Consider the following 25,000-nt stretch of genomic DNA (forward strand, 5'->3'; position numbering starts at 1 on the left):
CAGAAGCCTTTGATACGTTACTTATCCCAGCTCTGCCTGACATCGCAATCTGTCATTTTCCCACTCAGAACGCGGCGTCCCAAAATAGCGCCGCACATCCTGAAGGAAAACAGGAACGATAGAGGAATATCTGCAATTAAAAGTTGACCTGAGATTAGAGACTTTCATTACAGTGTGGCAATTAGTTCATCGATAGCTTATTGTGACCCATTCTTGTTATCAAAGCTAAATATGATACTCTGACAAGCATAATATATCATATTATTGCGGATGATAAATTGTTTGAATAATTACAGACTCTGTTGTCTTTGCCTGTAAGAATATTCTCTCTAACATGGCAAACTAATTACATGTTTCTTCTATCCTAATGTTGCAAACAATTAAAAGCTACAAATGAGCGTGCGACTCAGAAACGCCTGGTTTTAGTGCGGGTCACATGATCTCAGGTTAAACTGGAGGAATCAGCTTTATATCGCTTTTTCAATGAGATTAAAGCAATAGTTCCCCAAAAATAAAATCCTGTAATTATTTAATCAACCTCATGTCGCTCTAAACTGTGGAATGTGAAAGGAAACGGATGTGTGATGTTTGCTACTTTCCACGCAAATGAAATGAAAGTGTTTTTTAAGAGACAAAAATCATACATATTATATCAGTAAAAAACAAACTGTACGAATGACTTGTCTTATATAATCACCACGAAGTGGTGCAAGCGAAGTGCTACTCAGGGTGTAAACTCACGGTGCTCTTTGGTTGCTTGGGATAGTTATGCTCAAAAACTAAAATATTCCAAGGCACTCGACTTTGTGTAGAAAAAAGTATAAAAAGCCTTCATTAAATCATGGCTTTTAACATTAAAATTGGTGACAGATACACCTAAATTGCGGCTATGTGTCTTCGTCAGGGTGTGTGAGTGTGTGTACAGGCACATAGCCGCAACTTGTCTTATATATTCTGACTTTGTATGAGTAAAATTAATTGTGTGCTTTGCAGTGTTATTTTAGAGTACAATAATAGCATTTATTAATATTTTAAATGAGCTTTTATTTTTATATTTTAATTTTTAATTTGTGTTAGTAATTTGATACTATTAATATTTATATTTAGCTTTACTTTTACTTACTATTTATTTTGTTTTAGTTTTAGTTGTTTTTTGTACATCAGCTTCGAGCCCCCCCCCACACACACTCCTAAATAAATAAATAAAACACACACACACACACAAAATTATCCACAAACAGTCATATTTCATTATAACAACCTAAGTTAAAGAGAAAAGTATACTTCTCAATTGCACAAATCCTTCATTACATCCAACATTGCCAAAAGACAAGGAACACAATTCTGCACAAACTATGACTTTTTAAGTTATCAGAACTTAAATATACACTATATACATAAATGTGCCAAAAATATATACAATCAGATATATAAAAAATTTAACAAGAGCAGAGAGCAACAATAATATAAAACATTAAGAATAATATACAAATAAAATATAGAATAACTATTCTATAGCACAAATACTTTATCACACAAATGTGAAAACACACTAAAGAGAATCTAATCTTTACACTATTGCACTAAGAACAGAACATTGGCTGTCATCATGAGGCCATTATAACTGTGTCATGAATATTTTTCTTGACCTCAACTACAGAGGTACAAATTGAATTTGTCATTAAAATTTAATTGTACCGCTGTAGTTGAGGTCAAGAAAAGTATTTGAAAATTCCATTGGCTAATTACAGGGACTAACGTTAACCCAACTGATGGAAATAAATAATAACTGAACTTGTAACAGTTTTGTTGCAAAGCACAATATTATGGTGAAACTCGATCTCGTGTTTGTTGACTTAAGGTCGAGACATTACAGGTGAATAGGATAAAAAATTGTACGTACAGATATCACAATGAAACTTTACCAGTTGATTACTCACATGAATAGGAGAAAAAAATGTATTGCAAGTTTTCTGTAATTTTATGTTTAAATATGCTAATCAGGCTATATCTAATTAAATATGCACTAATTTGCATATATTTTGAATGACGTTTTTTGAAGATGAAAAAAAACAAGGTTCAAAATTATTTTTGCATTTTGTTGATATATTCAATGCAAAGAGATTTACAGAAGCGATTATGAATATCTCCTTTCGTTGCCCTGTAAATCAGAAAATACTGCCAATAACCTTAAAAAATTGATTTCCGCCCTATTTTTAGGCATAAAATGTCATATAAATCAGGCCAAGAATGATATATCAACAAAACCCTCTGAACAAACCTTCACAATATAGTTAGGAATAGGACTGTAAAGTTTGGTGTATGTAGGTGCTACAGAAGTGGAAAATCGTCACTAGGAGTGTGAGAAAAAACTCATTTTGAGAAAACGGCCTTTAAAGATTTTTATGGCAAAATTCCACTAATTTCTTTTGAAAGCCATAAATTACAGACAAAATATGCTTTAGGTCCAAGTAAAATGAATGTATCACACTGTTTAACATCCAAAACTCATTATTGCTTCATCCATGACTGATCATAACATCCAAAACAAACCTTCAACTCATCAAGACCACACATCAACAGTCCATCACACAGGTGAATATGAATCTGCCTGAGGGACTCACAACCACTTTAGGATCCCACAATTACAGATTTGTTTAGTATTATATAGTAATTATATTATACAAAAACTGAAATGTGTTGTGTAATGTAATTGTTTGTATAAATAGTGTGTAAAGTATTGTATATATGTGATGCATGTATATAATGTCAGAGCGCGTCACGTGACGATTCTGAACGAATCACTTTGTCAGAAATTGGCATCAGCCGATGATGATTCATGATTGGTTGCTGATAAACAGGAAATGACCATATTTGGATCCGATAGCATTGCAAATGAGAGAGAGAGCTTTCTAACGGTTGCAGACAGCGATCGCGGAGCAGCAGGATGATTTAGAACGCCAACTTTTGTTGAATTTATGTGAAATCTACACACGCAAACAGAAAAAGTGAAGTAAAATAAAGACTTAAATGTGTATTTTGGACTTTTTTTCAGCACAAGTCTGAAAGAAGACAAGTTATTAAAGACAAATAGCCCAAAATCTCAAAATTGACCAGTGAAAAAAAAAAACTATGTTTTTGCCTGCCGTGTCTCGCCTTAAAACCGTATTACAGTTGTATAAGCATAACAAGCATCACATCAAAAAGGCTAAGAAACGTAAGAGACGAGTTACCCACAATTAACATTAGCCCTTCATTCATGACAACATGCATACCGTGATCATACCACAGAGAGTTGCACATCTTTATCTTTTGCTCGTTTTCCTCTTCTTCTTTTCTTTTTTTTTCTAAATTGTGCACTGGATGGCTTTGACCTTTTCCTGTCCATCTCTGTTTATTTGGCACTCGACAACCAACAGACCCCACACACCCCCACACACACTGTCACTCACGTCACGAGTCACGGCCAGAAGTGAAGACTAAACCAATTCACCTTGGTGAGGTGACCCACATAATCGTTTTGAATTACTTATTTTTACTAGCCATTTCACACAATTCAGAAAAACAAAAATTTGCAGGAGCTATAGGCCTGTATTTATAATATTATGAATGAAATGTGAGTTATTTTGGAAGAAAGTTGAGGTGGTGTGTCTGACTTTAGCCCACTAATTCCATTAGAGTATTGCTGATACAGTGCTCCTGCTACGCGCTGCCGCGCCGCCTCTGCGTGCGGTGTGTGAACGCTCTAATCTGTTAACATGGGCGCCGGAAAAATACGCGCTGTTAACGCTCTGCTAACGCTCTGCTAACGCTCTGCTAATGCTTGCAATGTGAAACCAGCGTCACACACGGCACCTTCTCAGCAAGCAGGCGCGCCAATTCCCCACACAGTGAAATGATAGATAATAGAAAACGGCTTCGCGGCGCACAGGATTTTTTTTTAACTGCTTGTGCTGTCCCCCATGTGACATAAAAAAATGCCGCCCCGGGCGACTTCCTGCTTTGCCTGTGCCAAAAAACACTACTGTCTATGGCCGAGGACTATTTTAGTTAACTTTTGATGACAAACTTTGACAGTGTCACGTTTGGTCTGTTTGAGTTGGTTTGTGTTTCATGTGTTCACATTTGTTGCTATGGTTGTTTATTGTTTAATTTGCCACACCTGTTTCTTGTTACCGCCCTTTGATTATCCTTTGTGTATATAGATAGACAGATAGATAGACAGAGAGATAGATAGATAGACAGACAGACGATAGGTAGATAGATAGAGAGATAGATAGATAGATAGATAGATAGATAGATAGATAGATAGATAGATAGATAGATAGATAGATAGATAGAGAGATAGATAGATAGATAGATAGATAGAGAGATAGATAGATAGATAGATAGATAGATAGATAGATAGAGAGATAGATAGATAGATAGATAGATAGATAGATAGATAGATAGATAGATAGATAAACGGATGGATAGATAGATAGATAAACGGATGGATAGATAGATTGATAGATAGATAGATAGGTAGATAGACGGATGGATAGATTGATAGACGGATGGATAGATAGACAGATAGATAAATAGATAGATAGATAGATAGATAGATAGATAGATAGATAGATAGACAGATAGACAGATAGACAGATAGATGGATGGATGGATGGATATTTTGGGAGAAGTGATTCTAGTTTGAATGATTGTCAGTGGTTCAGTGATTATAAGTGAATAATGGGTTAGATTAGACCCTCACACAGAAGAATGAATCACACAAGTTCTCTGAACGACTCTTTTGATGCTTTTATGGTGCTTTTGGATCCTTTTTGAAGCTTCAGCCCTATTTCTTTTAATTGCATAGAAAAGACTGACCAGCACAATGTGAAATTACTCCTTTTGTGCTCAACTCAAGAAAGAGAATCTTCTGGCTTTGGACATGAAGGTAGATAAATAAGCTCAGAAATTTATTTATTTTTGCCGAACTGTTCCTTCAACCTTTCAAAGAATGTGTTTTAGAGTTTCATGACCCTTTAAAAACCATCCCAAGAATGCCACAAATGAACAATAAACTCCAGCGCCACTTCAAAACATCATCAAGATAAAAGTCAGAATGAAAAATCACGCTCTGTCGTTCTCTTAGCCAGCAATAACAGCGAAGTCTCTGCAGAAAAGCGAGTGCGTTTGCATGAGGAACGGCTGAGAGACACTTTCCCTGACCTGATGAATGCCTTCAGTGCGAGCGTGAGTAATGCATTTGTCTCATTTTGGGAAATTGCTAAAGCATATCTGTAGATTCCTCTGTTTTTTCAGCAGCCGGTTTCAGAGATACGGGGCAGTAGTCAAATACAGACTGACGACGGAGAGACAAAACATGTCAGAATCAAGACGAGGCTTTCCTGCGACGTGTGATTGGAGAGATGGCGAGGCCAATCGGATCACACTTATTTACTCAACCTTCAGAACGAGCCGTGCTAATTGGATAACGCCGTCCGGTCAGATGTGAGCGCTGTGTGTTTGAGTAATTGGCCTGTCTTGCTTCTCCTAAATAGTGTCGGCCCAGTCATTTAACTTTGAAGTGTCTTCGCCACACACACACACACAAACACACACACACACACACACACACACACGCGCGCGCAGTGTTTTGCATGCTGAGAATCAAGTTTCTTTGATGTTCAGTGTCATCTTGTAACCATAATTCATCTTACAAGTCTGGGGAGAAAAAGCCTAGCTCTCCAGTCAGAGATGATGAACGATGAGTGACACTTGCGACTAGCAGAGCCATTTGCTGTAAATTGATGGAAATTTTTCACTGAGGTCATAATGTTTTCTTAAAAGAGTGTTGAAAAAAACAAGTAAAATGTACTTAATTTTTCTTTGGCAAGTTTTTGCACTAATATTTAGTAAGTTTTACATATGGAATTAAGTAAACTCTACTTAACTAAGTTAAGTAAAAGTAACAAAGACAATGGGCCCTATTTTAACGATCTGAAACGCAAGTGTCAGCGCAAAGCGCAAGTTACTTTGTGGGCGGATCCCGGCGCTGTTGCTATTTTCCCGGCGGGATAAATGGCTCTTGCGCCTGGCGCAAATCTAAAAGCGGTTGGTCTGAAGTAGCTTCATTGTTCATAGGTGTGGTTTGGGCGTAACGGGAAACAAACCAATTAGAGCTTTATATCACATTCCCTTTAAGAGCATGATGAACGAGGTGCGCTTGTTCCATGGCGCAATACTATTGGCGCTTTTCAACTGCATGGTACGGCGCGGCACGGTTCGGCTCGCTTCGCTTTTTTGGAAGTTTTTTTTTCTTCAAGCAAGTCAAGCCAGTAGTTTTAAAACAGGTGCTACAGCGGTGGCTGTTACTGGCTATTTAAATCTAGCGGGTTTGATGTCTCGCAAATACAATGACGCTGGTAGTGACGATTCTGTCTGTCTGACCAATCAGTGATCTACAGTGCTTCCAGGTCACATTTTAGTATCGGTACGGTGCGCTTGGAACCTCAACAGAGGTGGTACCATTTAAAGCGAGCCGTACCGTACCGTACCGTACCGTACCATGCAGTGGAAAAGCGCCACAAATGAGCCGTACTGAGCCGAGCCGTACCGTACCATGCAGTGGAAAAGCGCCACAAATGAGCCGTACCGAACCGAACCGTACCGTACCATGCAGTGGAAAAGCGCCAAAGCGTGCCGTACCGAACCGAACCGTACCGTACCATGCAGTGGAAAAGCGCCATATTATAACGGCGCATCATGGCGAAATCATTTTTATCGAGACATCTGAAGCTGTATTAATATCATACAAGCCTTCGTTCATAAAAAGATTTAAAATATACAGGCTTTACGTTGTTTCTACGTTAATCTGGAGATTAACTGTGAAATTATTAAATTATAAAATCTTGTTTAATCTAGTTATTTTTTTTAATCGATTGACAGCACTAATTTAAACTTTTTTTGTTTTTTCCTTTTTTGCAAAACTTTTTGTTGCAGGTGAGTATCATAAACAAAAATCAAGGAAATTTGGGTTTAACAAAAATACCACAGCAAAAACAAGTTGGATAACTAATATAAATTTCATTAAACATAATTCAAGACAAGCAAACAGTCAGTAGCACAGAAAACCCCATCGTTTCACGTCTTCATGTGCTTGAATGGGTTAAAACCACATTAAAATGCGCACAGGAATCGATAAGCAGAATCAAAATTAAATTTTTTTATTTTATAACAAGTATTTGTTTCCCAACCGATGACACCTTCATGTCTTCGGACAAGTACGCAGGGACCAGAGGAAACAAACATTTGTTTTTTAATGCAACGACAACAGTTGAAATTCATCAAGGCTGTTAAACTTAAAAAAAGACAAAAACAAGCACCATAAGTGTTGTTCATATTACTTATTCTGAAGTCATACGATAGCTTTGTTTTGAAGCTTGACAGATACGCTCACTATGAATATATGAATGAATATAGATAAGCGTTACCTTCAGAATGTAGTGTATATATATATATATATATATATATATAAATAGACTACATATATAATGTAAGTCTCTCTGGACAAAAGCGTCTGCCAAATACATAAATGCAAAATTTTGTGGAAAAAAATAACAGCATACAGGAAATTAATGACTGAATCCTCGTTTATCCCTTTAAATGTGTTTATTTTAACATCTGTGATTTATTTATTTATGGTTTTATTTGAATGTACACAGATGCAATATACACAGATAAAACCATCCGACGCCACTATCATAGCAACACTCGAAGGCCTTTATAAACTACAAAAACAAGAGAAACCCTAAAGCTTAAACATGAGTCCAAGATCTGGTACTGTCTAAAAATATTAAAGGATGAAAAACTAAGGATATACTTCATTTGAAAGCCTTCTCGGCACAAATTAAAAAAGCAGCACTTGATGCAAAATCTGCACAAAATATCCATCAATATGCGTGATTTAATATTCCCTCGTCAAATCAGCGGTGAAACTGCTTCGTTTTATTCCGTCCTTAAGAAACCTGTGCAAATTGAATTAGATTTGACCAATTCTCAGTGCTCAATAATTCTTCATGCCTGAAGCGTTTCCAGTTTTATAGAGCCGGTGTTGCTCTTTCTCAGCTCCTCGTGGAGTTCGTGAATCCTATAGGAAGTGTCCGTACGTCTACGTTAGACGATTGTTGACCGTGAAGGAGCTGTAAAATAATCATCTCTGTTTGAGTTCATGTTGAGATCTTTGACTTTCGATTGCAGACTTCGGTGTGTTGGCGTATATACAGCACTGAGATCTCTTATAGTGTTTCCGTTGGACCTCAGTGCCTCAGATTGCAGTTAAACATTGTAGTCTTTACTGCTGTTATTGTAATTGTTTGCTTATTATTTATACAGTTATATTTAACATGTAAAGTGTTAAAATTGCTGAGAGAAAGGTAAGTGTTGAGAGACTGTTTCACCAAAGCTTTTGTGTTTTATGGCAGTTGTAAGACATTATGTAATATTAACCTTTAAGAAACTAATATGCACTCTTATGGGGAAAACAAGGTACACAAGTGTGGAACAGCCTTTATTTGCTGAGAATGTTTATATAATAGCAGTGTACTGTATGTCCTCATTGAGATAGACTAGTAAACGTGTGTGTGTGTGTGTGTGAGAGAGAGAGAGAGAGTGAGTGTGTGTGAGAGAGAGAGAGTGAGTGTGTGTGAGAGAGAGAGAGAGAGAGAGAAAGTGTGAGTGTGTGTGTGTGAGAGAGAGAGAGAGAGAGAGAGAGTGAGTGTGTGTGAGAGAGAGAGAGAGAGAGAGAGAGAAAGTGTGAGTGTGTGTGTGTGAGAGAGAGAGAGAGTGAGTGTGTGAGAGAGAGAGAGAGAGAGAGAGAGAGAGAGAAAGTGTGAGTGTGTGTGTGTGAGAGAGAGAGAGAGAGAGAGAAAGTGTGAGTGTGTGTGTGTGAGAGAGAGAAAGTGTGTGAGAGAGAGACGGTGTGTGAGTGTGTGTGTGTGTGTGTGTGTGTGTGTGTGTGTGTGTGTGTAAGTGAGTGTGTGTGTGAGAGAGAGAAAGTGTGTGTGTGTGAGAGAAATAGTGTGTGTGTATGCACGTGTGTTTGAGTGAGTGTGCGAGTGTGTGTGTATGCGTGCTTGCGTTTGAGCGTGTGCTTGTGAGTGTGAGTGTGTGTGTGTGTGCGCGCGCTTGCGTGTGAGCGTGTGCGTGAGCGTGTGCTTGTGAGTGTGAGTTTGTGTGTGTGTGTGTGCGCTTACGTGTGAGTGTGTGTGTGTGTGTGTGTGCGCGTGTGTGTGTGTGTGTGTGCGCGCTTGCGTGTAAGCATGTGCTTGTGAGTGTGTGTTTGAGTTTGTGTGTGTGCGCTTACGTGTGAGTGTGTGTGTGTGTGTGTGTGCGCTTACGTGTGAGTGTGTGTGTGTGCGCGCGCGCGCGTGCGTTTGAGCGTGTGCTTGTGTGTGTGTGTGTGTGTGTGTGTGTGTGTGTGTGTGTGTGTGTGTGTGTGTGTGTGAACGTGGACTCACAGTCACCCAGCAAAAACCAATAAGACTGAAAATCTTTTATTGGCTCTCTTTGGGATAATTCCCTTTTTTTTCTCCAGCGTTTGATTGTTCTTCACTCTGGTAATTAATCCCTCAGATCCGCTGGCTGTCCGCAGGCTCAAAGCTTTATTTTTCATTACAAACAACAATTAACAAGAAGTAGCATTTTCTGTTTTCTTAGTGGAGAAAACAGAGACTTTTGAGACTTTTGACTATTGGCATAAAACCTGGTCCAGTTTCCTGAGGATGAGCTTTTCTGAGGATGATTGTGTTCGGCACTTTGAGTAACCTCTGCTTAACCACACATTATATTTGCATATGGTTTCACTCAACCTCGTTAATATCCCTCTGGACTTGACTATACAATTCTCTGCTAATTGCCTCTCGGCCAGGTGAGAGATGTGCTTATCCAATCATTAACCTGAGCTCCAGCATTGCAGTAATTCAATATCTCAGAGTCTTAAATAAAACGCAATCTTATAGAAAACGAGAAATGACATTTGTAATGTTTTAATGTGTGGCGCATTCCAGAGCAAAGCAGAATAATCAGCTGGAAATAATTTAGGATGGGAATTGATTGGGATTTGATTGGATTGTGAAAAGTTTGCTTTGATATTATCGGTTGATATTGTTTTGCCCACCCCTACAGCCGTGATTTCATCAGCAGAAAAGTCATTTTAGAGGTGGAGAAAGATATTGCACTTTCATGAAAGATTATCAAATGTGTTTTTTTCCTTTGAAATAACATGCATTGAATGAATAATGAGCAATAAGAGCGCGGATATTGTGTTGGAAAGTAAATAGGGTTGATTGTTGATTTCATGTTTACATTAAAAAACTGCAGTATGCCAATGAATCACAATTTATTTATTTTTTGACTTCAAAATGAATGCTATTGATTGAGGAAATGTTATATAAAAACTCAAGAAATCAGATCGTGCTTCTCTTTTTTGCCACTTCTACAACCACAACAATTACCTGAATTTAAAAATTCAATCTCAGGACTGTCTGGTTTTGTGGTGGGAAATATTGTTGTTAAATATTGTTTATCTTTTAATCTGTTGGTCATGATTGTGAATAATAATGTCCACTTATCACATTCAGATCTTTTCCATTTGGATACAATCAACTCCCACTTTTTCTCATTGAATATCCAGATTCACTCGTCAATATTTTACATTGCATTAGTAAAATGGGTTGAGAATGCCAATTCACAGTAAACTTGAATAATATTAATACAAATATTAAAAAGGGGCAAACTGGTTGTTGCTCCAGTCAGAAACTGTCATCATGGTACTTCAGTTCTTGAACTAATTTAAATTCATCAAGATGGTAAAGTTTTGTGAACCCACTTTTGATGAGTCTTTTTTTCTTTCTGTGATGTATAAAAACAATCGCTAGGATTTATTTTAAGGCCCAATGCATGTTTTTAACATGGTGCATGGTGTACACTTCACACTTTTTTGTTACCTAGCAAGCTCAAAAAAAACTGCCCTTTCATGACACTATTTGAAACCCTTTTCATGTGGATGTCATTCATATTCATATTCATATTCATATTCATATTCATGTTGACTTTAATGTGTTTGTTAATGTGTTTATTTCATCAAGTGCACAAGGATCTGTCCAGCTGCCACATTTCTATCCCCAAAATTCTGTGAAATGATATTTTAAAATTATTGAGGCTCATTGATCTTTTCCAATTTCAAATCCAATTTCAGAGAGCTTCACATCCTGTAAAGGCAGGACTGACTGATACTAAGACAGTATCAGTAGTTTTTATGAAATAGAAAGACGTGACTCATTCTTTATGTCTTTTTGTGTAAACCAGAGTAGAGTCGGCGAAAGGTCTAAAGTGAGCATGACTCCTTGGAAATTGTATTGTCAAAACAGCTGAGAATAAAATACAGTGGGCCAAAATAGTATTTTGACTTTTTTTTTTGGCCACACTTAAAAATGCATGAATTTTTTGCATTGGATAATATGTAACCAACCAGCATTTGCCAACAAATTATGCTGATCTTTCCTCAGAACCAACTACCATTTTTGTCATTTTTGAGTAATATAGGCATTCATTTATCATGCAACCCTAACAAGCTCTTTTGTGAAATGTTTTGTAAAGTGTGGGTGAATCTTATAGAACAAGTCACATTTCATTTCAAAATGTAAATATAAAAAAATTATTTTCTCAAAGTAAAAAATAGGGATGCACCGAATCCAAATTTTTGGGGTTCGGCCAAATACCGAATCCACTGGTTAAGATTCTGCCGAAACCGAATACCGAATCCTACTCCCATCCTCAGTCCATTAACACAGTAAACACATTAATGAATTAAACAACTTCCACAACAGTGTATTTTTCATTTAGAGTTATTTTAACTGTAAAAAAGAATTGGCAACATTATGCCAGGATGATAAGTGGGAAAAACTGTTTTGACAATTACCATATAGGCTATCTCAAGATCCGATCAATATTAAAAAAATCAACCTTTTAGATTTATAATCAAAAGTAGGCTATCCCCAAGTACAAACCAAAACCTTTCAATAAAAGTGCAACAATGGAAAGAAAAGGGTTTTTATTTTTTATCAGAATATGTTTGGTGATTTAATTGAAATTAATGTTATTGAACATTTACTCGACACATGTATAGTAGGCTGTTGTTTCGTTTATAACAGTAGGCTATACGATTAGAACAGTAGCCAATATTAGGAAAAATATCACGAGAATCACACACATCTCCTGCATCATAATTACATGAATTAACCTATAACCGCTAACCTTTTACATGAAATGAGAGTTTCCTTTCAGGAAAACAAGACGCTCTGCATTAACAGGTGATAGCCGGTGAAAGGTGAAAGATCCTCTTTAAGAGAAATCAGAGGCTCGCTGAAAAAAGCACTTACCTCCACGTCAGCAGCCGATGTGACTGCCTCAGTAGCCTATTGCTGCGGTACAGATCGTCCCAGCCGCTCCAAAGTACTGCCAAACAACCCTTTTCCTGCTCACGAGTTTCATTTTCAAATTCTCAGCTCTACTGCACTCAAACCTACGTAAACATCTTCCCGTAATCAACGACTGTGTGACGTCGACCAGCGTAGCACGCATAGTGCAAGCCTAGGCTTCGGTTCGGTGGAAAAAAATTTGAAGGTTCGGCAGAAAACGAACCCCCGTCATAAAGCCCAATATTCGGCCGAATCCGAATCCTGGATTCGGTGCATCCCTAGTAAAAAAACAACAATAATACATTTGTTTTCTTTTCTTTTCTTTTCTTTTCTTTTCTTGCATTTTATTGCATTTTATTGCATTTTATTTTATTGCATTGCATTTTATTTTATTGCATTGCATTGCATTTTAATGTATTTTATTTTATTTTTTTGCATTTAGTTGCATTGCATTGCATTTTAATGCATTTTATTTTATTTTACTGCATTTTATTGCATTGCATGAATCCTCAAACTGCTTTCTGTCTGGATGAGTAATATTTTCTCTTCTCGTGCAGGTTAACAGGATTCCAGGTGCCGGCTCCCGTCACAAGTACCGGATCCATTTTTTCCTTGCGTCTTACCAGCGACTTTGCTGTAAGCGCCCACGGATTTAAAATATATTATGAAGGTAAGGAATATAACACAGCTTTTAATTTTCTCTGCTGTTTATCATGGCTTTGAGTCTGGAGATGCATAATGCTCACTAGCGGTCAATTGAAGGTTTATTTATCACACAAGTGTTTGACAGCAGGCAGTGGGCGTTAAGCTAGGAAAAATGAACAGATATATATTCATTCCTTAATACTCTTATAATAACTATTATTAAAGGGAATGCATCCCCCTCCCCCAAACTACACTGTACAATGTTAGACAAGGTTTCTTGCACAAAAGGAGTCAAATTCATTTTTGGAGGTAACGCTTTACAATAAGGTCTCATTCGTTAACATTAGTTATGAACTGACAATAAAGAAATGTATTTCTTTTACTATATTTATTCATCTTTGTTAATGTTAGTTGAATAAAAAATTGCATAGTACACAGTGTATTAACTATGTTAACAGATAGAACTTTATATTTTAAAAATGTAATTGTAAATGTTATAATTAACATTAAGATTAACATTATATTTACTAGTATATTTAACTAATGATGTTTGCTGCTGTAAGATCCCTTTATGTAAATGATCTCTGTTATGATTGCAGGGATTAAAGTTCTCCGTCGCTACGACGGATTTCCGTTAATTGCAGCGAGTCTATGACGGATTTCGGTCAATTGCAGGGTTCCTGTCTGTCCTTAATGTCTTAAATTCACTTTTCATAATGTTAAGGCCGTAAATATGCTTTCATTTCTCAAATAGTGTGATAAATGTCTTAATTTTAGTTTGAATAGGTCTTAAATTAAGGAAAGACGAGGTGTATTCACCCTGCTGAGGGGGATGTGATAAAGCCTGGATTGGAGCAAAAGCACGTTCCTCTCTCCACTCTAACATTCTGTAATCACTTCGCTTATGGTCCACTCCGGGTTTTCAATTCCCGGAAAAACTGCTCCGTGTTCACTCAATTAATCTTAGTTTTGGAGAAGTGCATGTCAGGCTACAGCTGGGGCCTGTACCATGATGGTAGTTGAACAAACTCAGGGTTACAGGATTAGTTTAGAGTTGACAAAACCAAACCAATCAAACCAGGCTTTGTTGGTACCATGATGCTGATCATTAACTTTCTCTGTCAACTCGGGCTTTATCCTGAGTTTAGGAGTTTAGGTGTGACATCAGTAGCGAACAGCCAATCACATGTTGAGAAAGAGTGAAACTGAGATTAATTTCTCACGAGAGAAGCAGCGCAATTCACTTATTAAATAAAAGTATTAAAATAGTAAGAATTTAAACAAATTTACACAGCAAGAAGAAAACAGCTGTCTATGAAAGAGGACAACTAAAAGAAAAAGTCTCGCTACTGTATATCAGTGCAAGTAAAAGTTGTGAAGTTATTTTATACAGCTGATAAAGGTATAGAGAGAATTGAACATATAAGCTCACATGTAGTCATTTTATAGCTTCATCTATTGGTGCTAAAGCGTATTTATATTACCTTTATATATTTATTCATTTAAACTGCGTAGTAATAATTGATGAACTAAAATTGTACATGTGTGATTGATAAAGGGTATAATAATTACATAAATAATATCTAAATCATACAAATTTATTATTCTAAATAAGCATCACTAAAAACAAGACGATTTTGTCTTTACAAATCATTTGCTATGTAGTGACCTTTAATTTGGAGTAGAAACAGGTGGAGTGACTTTATGGCATCAGACATGTGACACTTTGCTCACAGCTGATTGGTCCAAGTTCAGTTTGCAACTTCATACCTAGAACATATTCTGCCCCGGACCAGGTTAGCCGTGTAGCGTAAGTTACTATGGCGATGAACACTGCTAAAAGCCAAACCACTTTCATGGTCCCTAAAACCCAGGGTTGACGCAAACTAAACTGAAACATAGCTGGCTAGCCACCTAAACCGGCTTCATGGTATAGGCCCCTGGTTCACTGCGGTCCGAATCCGAGCGCGTTTGTCAATATTGGCCGTTCCTCAATACCAAGTATGCAAACTTCGGACTTGCGTCCTTGGTAGTTCAGACTTGCCAAGTTCGACTCAGGAGAACCGAGCTCCCGAGGACGAGAGGACGCGAGTCCAGTTATTCTGCAAATGGAACAGGACGTTCTTGATCGCGTCACTCACCTCGCTCTGGTTACTCCGGTTATATATTTATGTATATTTTAAGGCAACAATAAAATGAAATATGGTATAAAATACAACTCTGCCTCTTTTCATCAACAATAAAACGAAATATATATAAAACACCTCTTTTCATTTATAAATGAACATCTTAATGGCCACACAAATGTGGTTCAGGCAACGCACATTGATTATCTTCAATGCATATATTTATAACAACAAGAAATATAAAACACAACCCTGCTTCTTTTTGTTTTCATTTCAAAAATATGAAACATTGTTGATCATTAAAACTTACATTTAACAAACAGAGACAGGGTTGTATCGGTTTATTTTATTATGCATGTACACATACAGTGAAGAGAATGCACAGTAAAATATATATAAAGAATATTTTATATATTTTAGAATATATAACATTACACAACCCTGTCTCTTTTTGTTAAATGTCACTTTTAATGATCAATAATATCCAGTATAAAAGTATAAGTAGCCTAATAGGTAGGCTTTAAGAAGCTATGCATGGAGCAATAAAGCAAACAATTCAGTCAAACATTAGTCAGCTCTTTAATAGGCTACAAAGTTAGTTAAATAGCCTAAATATATAAAGTTATGAAACTTCACTTTGCCCTCAGCCAAAAACAATGGAAAAAAAAACAATTTGCCATGGAACAAACTATATATTAATGTAGTTTAGCATTGTTTGGTCTTATAAGATAAATAAAAGCATGTACTAAAAGGTTATGTAGATTGTTGAGTATTTGTCAAGCTAAGTAATTTTTTTTTATAGATTAAAATAGCTTTTAAAATAGGCAAACTGGCAATATTAAAGCGGTTTACAACATCTCCACTTAAAACGCTATTGGTCTCGAGTATTTAAATAAAGTTAAAGGAATATGACTTGGCCAGAAAAAAAATTCAGTCAGAAGAATTTTTTTCACTTTAATCCCTGTGATTGGCTCACGTGCTGTTTGCATGTAAAATGAGTAACAATGCCTACTTTGGGTGATGTGTTTTCTTTCAGGTCCAGTATAGTTCCACATCATCCTTCACAAAGCCTTGTCTGAAAGTTTATATTCATGTGAAGGTTTGCTTGATGTATGAAGGTTTATCCGCCTGATGTAATTTGAGTGCTTGTTTTTAAGTTGGGGTATTATGTGCCTTGCGTAGTTTCAGTTCCCTGGACTGTTTGAAGAGTGCGGTTTGCTAAGGCAATTTTGGTTGTGTTCTGAATGATTGCAAATTCTTTGTTCAGGCTGTTAATTTACCAGGGCGTTTTGAGTGGTTATGGATGATTGCTAATTCATCGTTCTGGGTATTGACTTGCTAGGAAATTGTTGTAGTTGTGATTTCTGAAAGCTAGATTGTGTCTCCATTGTGCACCAGACTATTCCAAGTAAAATCAGACTTCCTTTATACGTACCCTATAAAATGCTCTGTCTCTGGTCAACCTAGTTTTGGATAACTTCTTTCAGCCCAAAAGGTTTAATTTCTGAGCAGATGTTGTGCTGCACCATCAAGTTTATTTCAGCCTCTGGCTATGATTGGTTGGGTTTGTAAACGTCTGGGCTACTTTAACATGCAACCAAATAATCCGTTAGTAATCGGATTGACGGCTCAATCGGAGTGAAAATTCTTCATGTAAACACTGGATCGGATTGAGCTCGATCCGAACGAAATTTCAATCAGGATCGAAAGGGTCGGTTTATTCCTTTTCTAATCCGATCGAGAGAACATGTAAACACTTGATCAGATTGAAAACCGATACTGAAAACACTGCACATGTGCAATGACGTAGAAATAGCGCTGTTGTTCCTGTTGAATATAGAGTTTTGTATAGATGAGTGTCCCGTCATCCCATAATTCTCCTGTGTCTGTGAAGTGGAGTAACGTCCCACCAGTCCTTGTTTCAGACTCTCATCCACAAACGACTGGTTTTGGGCATTTGTACTGAGTGATGAATATAAACAGCACGGCACAACGGTGCATATGCTCATTGTCTCCAAATTATGACCAGAAATGGATAAATATTAAATCTACTGTTTAAAACAAATAAAGAACCAATGTAGGAGAATGGTTATTATGCACAAGCAGCGGGTAACTCTGTATATTCGTGCAGCGAGCACATGTCAGAAAATATATTCCAATTTGAATCTTGTGACATATAAACGCATATGAAAGATGTTCTAGGTAGTTAATTGTTACAGCGAGTCAGGAACGAGACGGAGAACGAATCCAATCGCAAGCACATTTAATAAACAGGAAATCCAGGGAACTCAGAAACAAGGAACAGAAGTAACATAAACAACAACCGACAGCCAACAACTGAAACACAGGGGTTTAAATACACAGACAAACAAGCTCAGGAGACACCGGCTCAGGCGACACACACACTGGCTCTGGAACAGGCAACACACACACTGGCTCGGGAACAGGCAACAAACACACACGCTCGGGAACAGGCAACACACACACTGGCTCGGGAACAGACAACACACACACTGGCTCGGGAACAGACAACACAGACTCTGGCTCGGGAACAGACAACACAGACTCTGGCTCGGGAACAGACAACACAGACTCTGGCTCGGGAACAGACAACACAGACTCTGGCTCGGGAACAGACAACACACTCACTGGTTGGGGAACAGACAACACACACACTGGCTCGGGAACAGACAGCACACACACTGGCTCGGGAACAGACAACACACACACTGGCTCGGGAACAGACAACACACACACTGGCTCGGGAACAGACAGCACACACACTGGCTCGGGAACAGACAGCACACACACTGGCTCGGGAACAGACAGCACACACACTGGCTCGGGAACAGACAGCACACACACTGGCTCGGGAACAGACAACACAGACTCTGGCTCGGGAACAGACAACACAGACACTGGCTCGGGAACAGACAACACAGACACTGGCTCGGGAACAGACAACACAGACTCTGGCTCGGGAACAGACAACACACACACTGGCCAGGGAACAGACAACACACACACTGGCTCGGGAACAGACAACACACACACTGGCTCGGGAACAGACAGCACACACACTGGCTCGGGAACAGACAACACAGACGCTGGCTCCGGCTCAGGAACAGACACTGGCTCCGGCTCAGGAACAGACACTGGCTCCGGCTCAGGAACAGACACTGGCTCCGGCTCAGGAACAGACACCAGAACAGAAACAGCCACAAGGACAAACGTAAACACCGAAACAAACAGAGCGATATGGCTCAGGCGTGACTTGAACAGCCTCTGGATCGGCAGACGTGACTTGAACAGCCTCTGGATCCGCAGACTTGACTTGAACAGCCTCTGGATCGGCAGACGAGACTTGAACAGTCTCTGGATCGGCAGACGTGACTTGAACAGTCTCTGGATCGCCAGACGTGACTTGAACAGTCTCTGGATCGGCAGACGTGACTTGAACAGTCTCTGGATCGGCAGAAGTGACTTGAACAGTCTCTGGATCGGCAGACGTGACTTGAACAGTCTCTGGACCGGCAGACGTGACTTGAACAGTCTCTGGACTGGCAGACGTGACTTGAACAGTCTCTGGATCGGCAGACGTGACTTGAACAGTCTCTGGATCGGCAGAAGTGACTTGAACAGTCTCTGGATCGGCAGAAGTGACTTGAACAGTCTCTGGATCGGCAGACGTGACTTGAACAGTCTCTGGACCGGCAGACGTGACTTGAACAGTCTCTGGACTGGCAGACGTGACTTGAACAGTCTCTGGATCGGCAGACGTGACTTGAACAGTCTCTGGATCGGCAGACGTGACTTGAACAGTCTCTGGATCGGACGGGACCAGCGGCGAGGACTCTGGGGTGACAGGAAGTACAGGAAGGACTTCCAGACATTGCGGGACGCGGGAAGTCCTCTTCCTCCTCCGTCTCCGAGAGCGAGAGGGCGCTGGGCTGGACGGAACCAGCGGTGAGGGCGCTGTGCTGGACGGGACCAGCGGTAAGGGCGCTGTGCTGGAGGGGACCAGCGGTGAGGGCGCTGTGCTGGACGGGACCAGCGGTGAGGGCGCTGTGCTGGACGGGACCAGCGGTGAGGGCGCTGTGCTGGACGGGACCAGCGGTGAGGGCGCTGTGCTGGACGGGACCAGCGGTGAGGGCGCTGTGCTGGACGGGACCAGCGGTGAGGGCGCTGTGCTGGACGGGACCAGCGGTGAGGGCGCTGTGCTGGACGGGACCAGCGGTGAGGGCGCTCTGCTGGACGGGACCAGCGGTGAGGGCGCTGTGCTGGACGGGACCAGCGGTGAGGGCTCTGTGCTGGACGGGACCAGCGGTGAGGGCTCTGTGCTGGACGGGACCAGCGGTGAGGGCTCTGTGCTGGACGGGACCAGCGGTGAGGGCTCTGTGCTGGACGGGACCAGCGGTGAGGGCTCTGTGCTGGACGGGACCAGCGGTGAAGGCTCTGTGCTGGACGGGACCAGCGGTGAAGGCTCTGTGCTGGACGGGACCAGCGGTGAAGGCTCTGGCTGGACGTGGCTGACGTGAAGCTCTGGCTGGACGTGGCTGACGTGAAGCTCTGGCTGTCCGCGTCCAGCCCGAGGGGTCGGTTGTTCTGTTACAGCGAGTCAGGAACGAGACAGAGAACGAATCCAATCGCAAGCACATTTAATAAACAGGAAATCCAGGGAACTCAGAAACAAGGAACAGAAGTAACATAAACAACAACCGACAGCCAACAACTGAAACACAGGGGTTTAAATACACAGACAAACAAGCTAAACAAGATAACAAGGGGGCGTGGTTAATGAGAAACACCTGGGGAGACTAATAAACATGGACGAGGAACACATGTGGACACTGAGCAACAACAAACAAAAGACAAGACACATGGCAGGATCACATGACAAACAAGGGATCACGTGATATACAAGACACAACAAAAACCCACACGTAACAGTTAATAATTGGGTATTTTGGATGGTTTATGGGTGTTTTCCCCCAATTGTCTTTAATATTCTTGGGGATCTATAGGTCCCAACTTGGGTTTATGAGTGAAAAGATCCCACAATGGTCACTAAGATGTTTTGGTACTGTTTGAAGGGTGTTCTAGATAGTTAATAGGGTATTTTGAATAGTTTATGGGTGTTTATCCCCAAGTTTGTTTGATATTCTTGGGGATCTGTAGCTCAGTCCCAAGAATGGTTATTATGCGCAAACAGTGGGAAAGTCGGTATATTAGCAGTGAGCGCATGTCAAAAAATATATTCCAAGTTGAATCTTGTGAACGCACACATCAACCCGATCACATGTTTAGCGTTCATGTAAACACTACGTTCAGATTCATCAATCAGAAGGAATTCAGTCCGATTGAAACAAAAGTTGTGCAATGTAAACATAGTATTATATTGTCATTTCTCAACCAGTCGCCATCTTCCATCCCTCTCTCCACCTGTTTTCCTCCTGACCTAACCACAGCATGCCACCCCATCTGCTCCTTCTTTACAGTCTGAATTATTCAGTCCCATTGACCAGCCTGGGCTTTGGCTCATGCTTTTGTGTTTAATGCGCTTCTGAATTTTATGGGTTTTGGAATATTAATCCTGCAGGTTATTGCACTCCAGAGGACCTGGGATTCCCAGTGAATTCACAATTACTTTGTCTCATTGTCATTCATCTCCATAGATTGATGTACGTAATTGAAGTGTTTGAGGCTCTTTTAAAGTCTGATTTAGAGCATTTTCATGAAGAGATAGACTTTGCTAGGTGGCTGTTATGGATTTTATTGGTAAAATCTGTTTGGGTCCCAACATGGGTTAATGAATCAAAAGAACCCAGAGTGGTCAATATGATGTTTTGCCACTTTTTGTAGGGTTTTCTAGATAGTTAATAGGGTATTTTGGCTGTTTGATACTCTTGGGGATCTATAGGTCCCAAAATGGGTTAATGAGTCAAAACAGCCCACAATGTCCACTATGATATTTTACCGTGGGGTTTGAAGGGTGTTCTAGTTAATATGGTATTTTGGAGGGTTATGGGTGTTTACCCCCAATTCTCTTTGCTATTCTTGGGGATCTATAGGTCCCAAAATGGGTTTATGGTAAAAATGGTAAATGGACTGCATTTATATAGCGCTTTCACAGACCCAATGGCCACCAAAGCGCTTTACATATTTGCCTCTCAGTCACTCACTCATTCATACACCGACGGTGTCCGTGAACAAGGATGATATAATAGTTTTCAAAAGATGAAATTGAAATTAGTGTATCTAGTTTTGAGAATATTTTGCAAAGGGTTCCAGTCGCGAGTGGCAGCAGCTTGAAAAGAAGCAAGACCAAAGGCAGAGTTAGTTTTGGGAATACATAATTGAAGATGAAGTGAGGACCGGGTGTTGTATGTGATAGGCTTTGGCTGTCTTAATATGGGTCAGTGAATTAAATGAGCCCACCTATGATATTTTGGCGTGGTTTGTAGGGTGCTCTAGGAGGTTTCTTTCTAGAGGATTTCGGATGGTTTCTAGGTGTTTGCTTTCAAGAATATTTGATATTCCCAACATGGGTTAATAAATGAAAAGAGCCCACAATGGTTACTATGATGTTTTGGTGTGGTTTGAAGGGTGTTCTAGATAGTTAATAGGGTATTTTGAATAGTTTATGGGTGTTTCTCCTCAAGTTTCTTTGATATTCTTGGGGATCCATAGGTCCCAACATTGGTTAATGAGTGAAAAAAGCCCACAATGGCCCCTATGATGTTTTGGTGTGGTGTGTAGTGTGCTCTAGGCAGTTTATTGGTGGTTTAGGGCTGGTCCGAATACCATTGTTTGAGCTTCGAAGCTTCGGTAGTAATGAACATCGAATATTCGAAGCTTCGGCGAAAGGGGGCTGAACATATTCTTTTCACTAATAAAGGCAGGAATCTCTGTGTTGGTCTGTCTTTTTGCATTTTGATTATTTCGAGAACCGTTCATCCAACCGACTTCACAAGGGAGTGCAGTGTTGCATTTGGTGCAATATAGATGGACACGCGAGACGCGACACATTCAGAATTAATAAACTTTTAGTCAGCTACAGAACAGCGCGAGCGGGAAGCAGCGCACCTCACGCGGGCAGGGTTTATATGCTCCGAGAACGGACACTCCACTATGATATAAAACGCACACACACAGGTCTGTTAAATTAAGCAATACTTTTAAGGTAGTCTAATATTTTTCTGACTAACAAATTACTGACACAGTAAAGGGTAGATTTAAATAAAGAAAAACGAAATTTAAATAAAGAAAAAAATTAATTTAAATAAGGAAAAACGAAATTTAAATAAAGAAAAAAATAAATTTAAATAAAGAAAAACTAAACTTAAATAAAGAAAAACGAAACTTAAATAAAGAAAAACGAAATTTAAATAAAGAAAAATGAAACTTAAATAAAGAAAAAACGAAATTTAAATAAAGAAAAATGAAACTTAAATAAAGAAAAAACTAAATTTAAATAAAGAAAAACGAAATTAAGTTAAATTAAAAACTAGATTAATTTAGATTGATAATAACGGGTAAAAGGCTAATACATTTTGTTTCTATTATTCTATTTTCCACAATGTCAAAGCAACGCAGCTTAACCCAAAACACAAGCTCAGGCATGCACTTCGGTCCATACAAACTCCGCTGTTCTGCGCTCTAGCCAGAGAACACTCCCGTTGCAGTTAGGCGTCGGTTCTATTTCTAGCATGCAGGCATTTTCCGCGTGGCTCGAGCCGCACCTGAGACGCGTGTTTCACACAGGCAGTGTGCAAACTCCAACCTGTTAACATGGGAGCTGAAATAAAAACGTACATGCCACACAGCTGAGACGCTCACGCCATGCAGCCAGTGTGTCGCCGGCCTTATTCAAGCGCGAGTGAGAACCGTTTCGCGGGGGATCCCAGGTGTGCAAAAAAAAACAAAAAAAACGAATATTCGAATGTCAAATTTTCAAATCGAATACCAACCCACCGAACGAATATTCGAATATTCGAATATTCTGGTCCAGCCCTATGGTGGTTGCTAGAATATTTTGCATGATTTCTAGGTGTTTGCCTTCAAGTCTCTTTGATATTCTTGGGGATCTATAGGTCTCAACATGGGTCAATGAATCAAAAGAGCCGAACTATGATTTTTGGCGCAGTTTGTAGGGTAAACTAGGTGGTTTCTTGGGTGTTTTCTGCGAGGGCTTCAGATGATGCAAACTCTGAATCAACATGCACCTATGCTAAATTTCTATACGTTATAATAATTATGTTCACATCTTGTAGTAATTACTTCAACAAGCTCATTGTTTCTGCCTTAAATTAATACATTGTCAGTGAACTCCATGATTTGTATATGTACTTGGACACAGTCACCTCTGATAACAGATCCCTCTAATTGTAATGTGTAGACACATGCATTTTCTGTAAAGCTGCTTTAAAACAATGTATTGTGAAAAGCGCTATACTAATAAATGTAAATTGAATTGAATTGCTTTGATCCACCAGGTGAAATTGTATGTCCAAGCAAAAGCACACCTCATCTCGACTAGCCCTGTAATTTCAGGGTTATGAGTCCTAGCAAGCAGCAATAACAAGGGTTTGGTTCGTGTCGAATGGTTTTAATGTGCTGGTGATTCAACATTTATGAGAGAGAGATGGACACACACAGGGGAAAAGAAATCTCATTTTGGTTCCTGTCAGTTTTCCATCACGTCGAAACAACCGAAACCAAGTTTGACAGTCAGTGCGTGCGCTTTGATTAATGTGTCTATCGCCATCCGGTACGAGTCAGCTTCTGAGTGTAGAGTTAGATGCGAAACCTACAACCTTTCTGTCTGTCCTTCAATTGAATGCCAATGACTCTGGAAATACCATATGTCATGATCAACATGCTAATGCTCGCTCATCACAACGTGCATTAACAGTTTTCCTTGCACAGCCTCTGGTCATCTAAATGCTAGGACAGGCCAAAACATTGATTTAGAAACATTTGCTGGGATGCCTAAAGAGCACTCGTTTATGGAAATGTGAGCAAAATGGAAACACAGCAGAAATGGCAGCACTCTTTGTCTTTTTGTGCAACCTTTGAAATTTGCTTCCCATGGCCTATTGCATCGTAATGTCTCTGAAATATGTTATCCGTGGTGGGCCGTGAAATCTGCGTGTCGTTGGGTTCCTGGTGGCCCCGTCCCTGTGGATTCTGTAAAGGTTTTTGGTCGTGTTTGCTGATTGCTTGAATGCAAAAGCAGCAATAATTCTGAATGGACCCAGAATTGTGACAGGCTCCCAGGGAAAGATTGCCGCGTACTGAAATGTGCTCAGCCTCACAATATAGACGCTCTGACAAACTTACATCATCTTCAAGGGCAGTGAAGTCATTAGATGTATAGAGGGATGAATGGCTCATCTCCTGGGATCACCCAGTGTAATTACCTCAGCGGTGTGCCCACTATATTCTCAGCACTTAGTCCAGACATATGAATGTACACCATTATACCTGAAAATAGATATTTAAGGTCAACTGTGTCAATTCTGCAGCATTGCCGGCACACAATTGCAATATAATAACTGATATAAACAGTTTAGTCTTCCTGTCCTCTACTGGTCTACCAAACAAGTCAAGTCAAGTCATCCTCATTTATATAGCGCTTTTAACAATGTAGATTGTTTCAAAGGAGCTTTACAGAGATAAACATATAATTTAAGGTAACAGAGATTGGTTTGGTTTTATAGTGGTTGTTGAAAAATGTTTTTTCCAGCTAAAGTTAGTTTTGATTGA

At 39.5% G+C, this 25,000-nt stretch overlaps 1 protein-coding gene across 1 annotated transcript in view; it reads left to right on the top strand.

Moving 5' to 3' along the window:
• Positions 1 to 25,000, top strand: part of csmd1a (CUB and Sushi multiple domains 1a) — a 119,345-nt gene that overhangs the window by 49,969 nt on the left and 44,376 nt on the right. Inside the window, exon 3 of the mRNA XM_077229907.1 lies at positions 13,019 to 13,131. Coding sequence (XP_077086022.1) covers positions 13,019 to 13,131 — 113 coding nt within the window. The remainder of the gene's footprint in view (positions 1 to 13,018; positions 13,132 to 25,000) is intronic.

This window comes from Siphateles boraxobius, unplaced genomic scaffold (genome assembly GCF_051911475.1).
Source record: "Siphateles boraxobius isolate OS27281-9 unplaced genomic scaffold, OSU_SipBor_1 137, whole genome shotgun sequence".
Classification (NCBI taxonomy): Eukaryota; Metazoa; Chordata; class Actinopteri; order Cypriniformes; family Leuciscidae; genus Siphateles; species Siphateles boraxobius.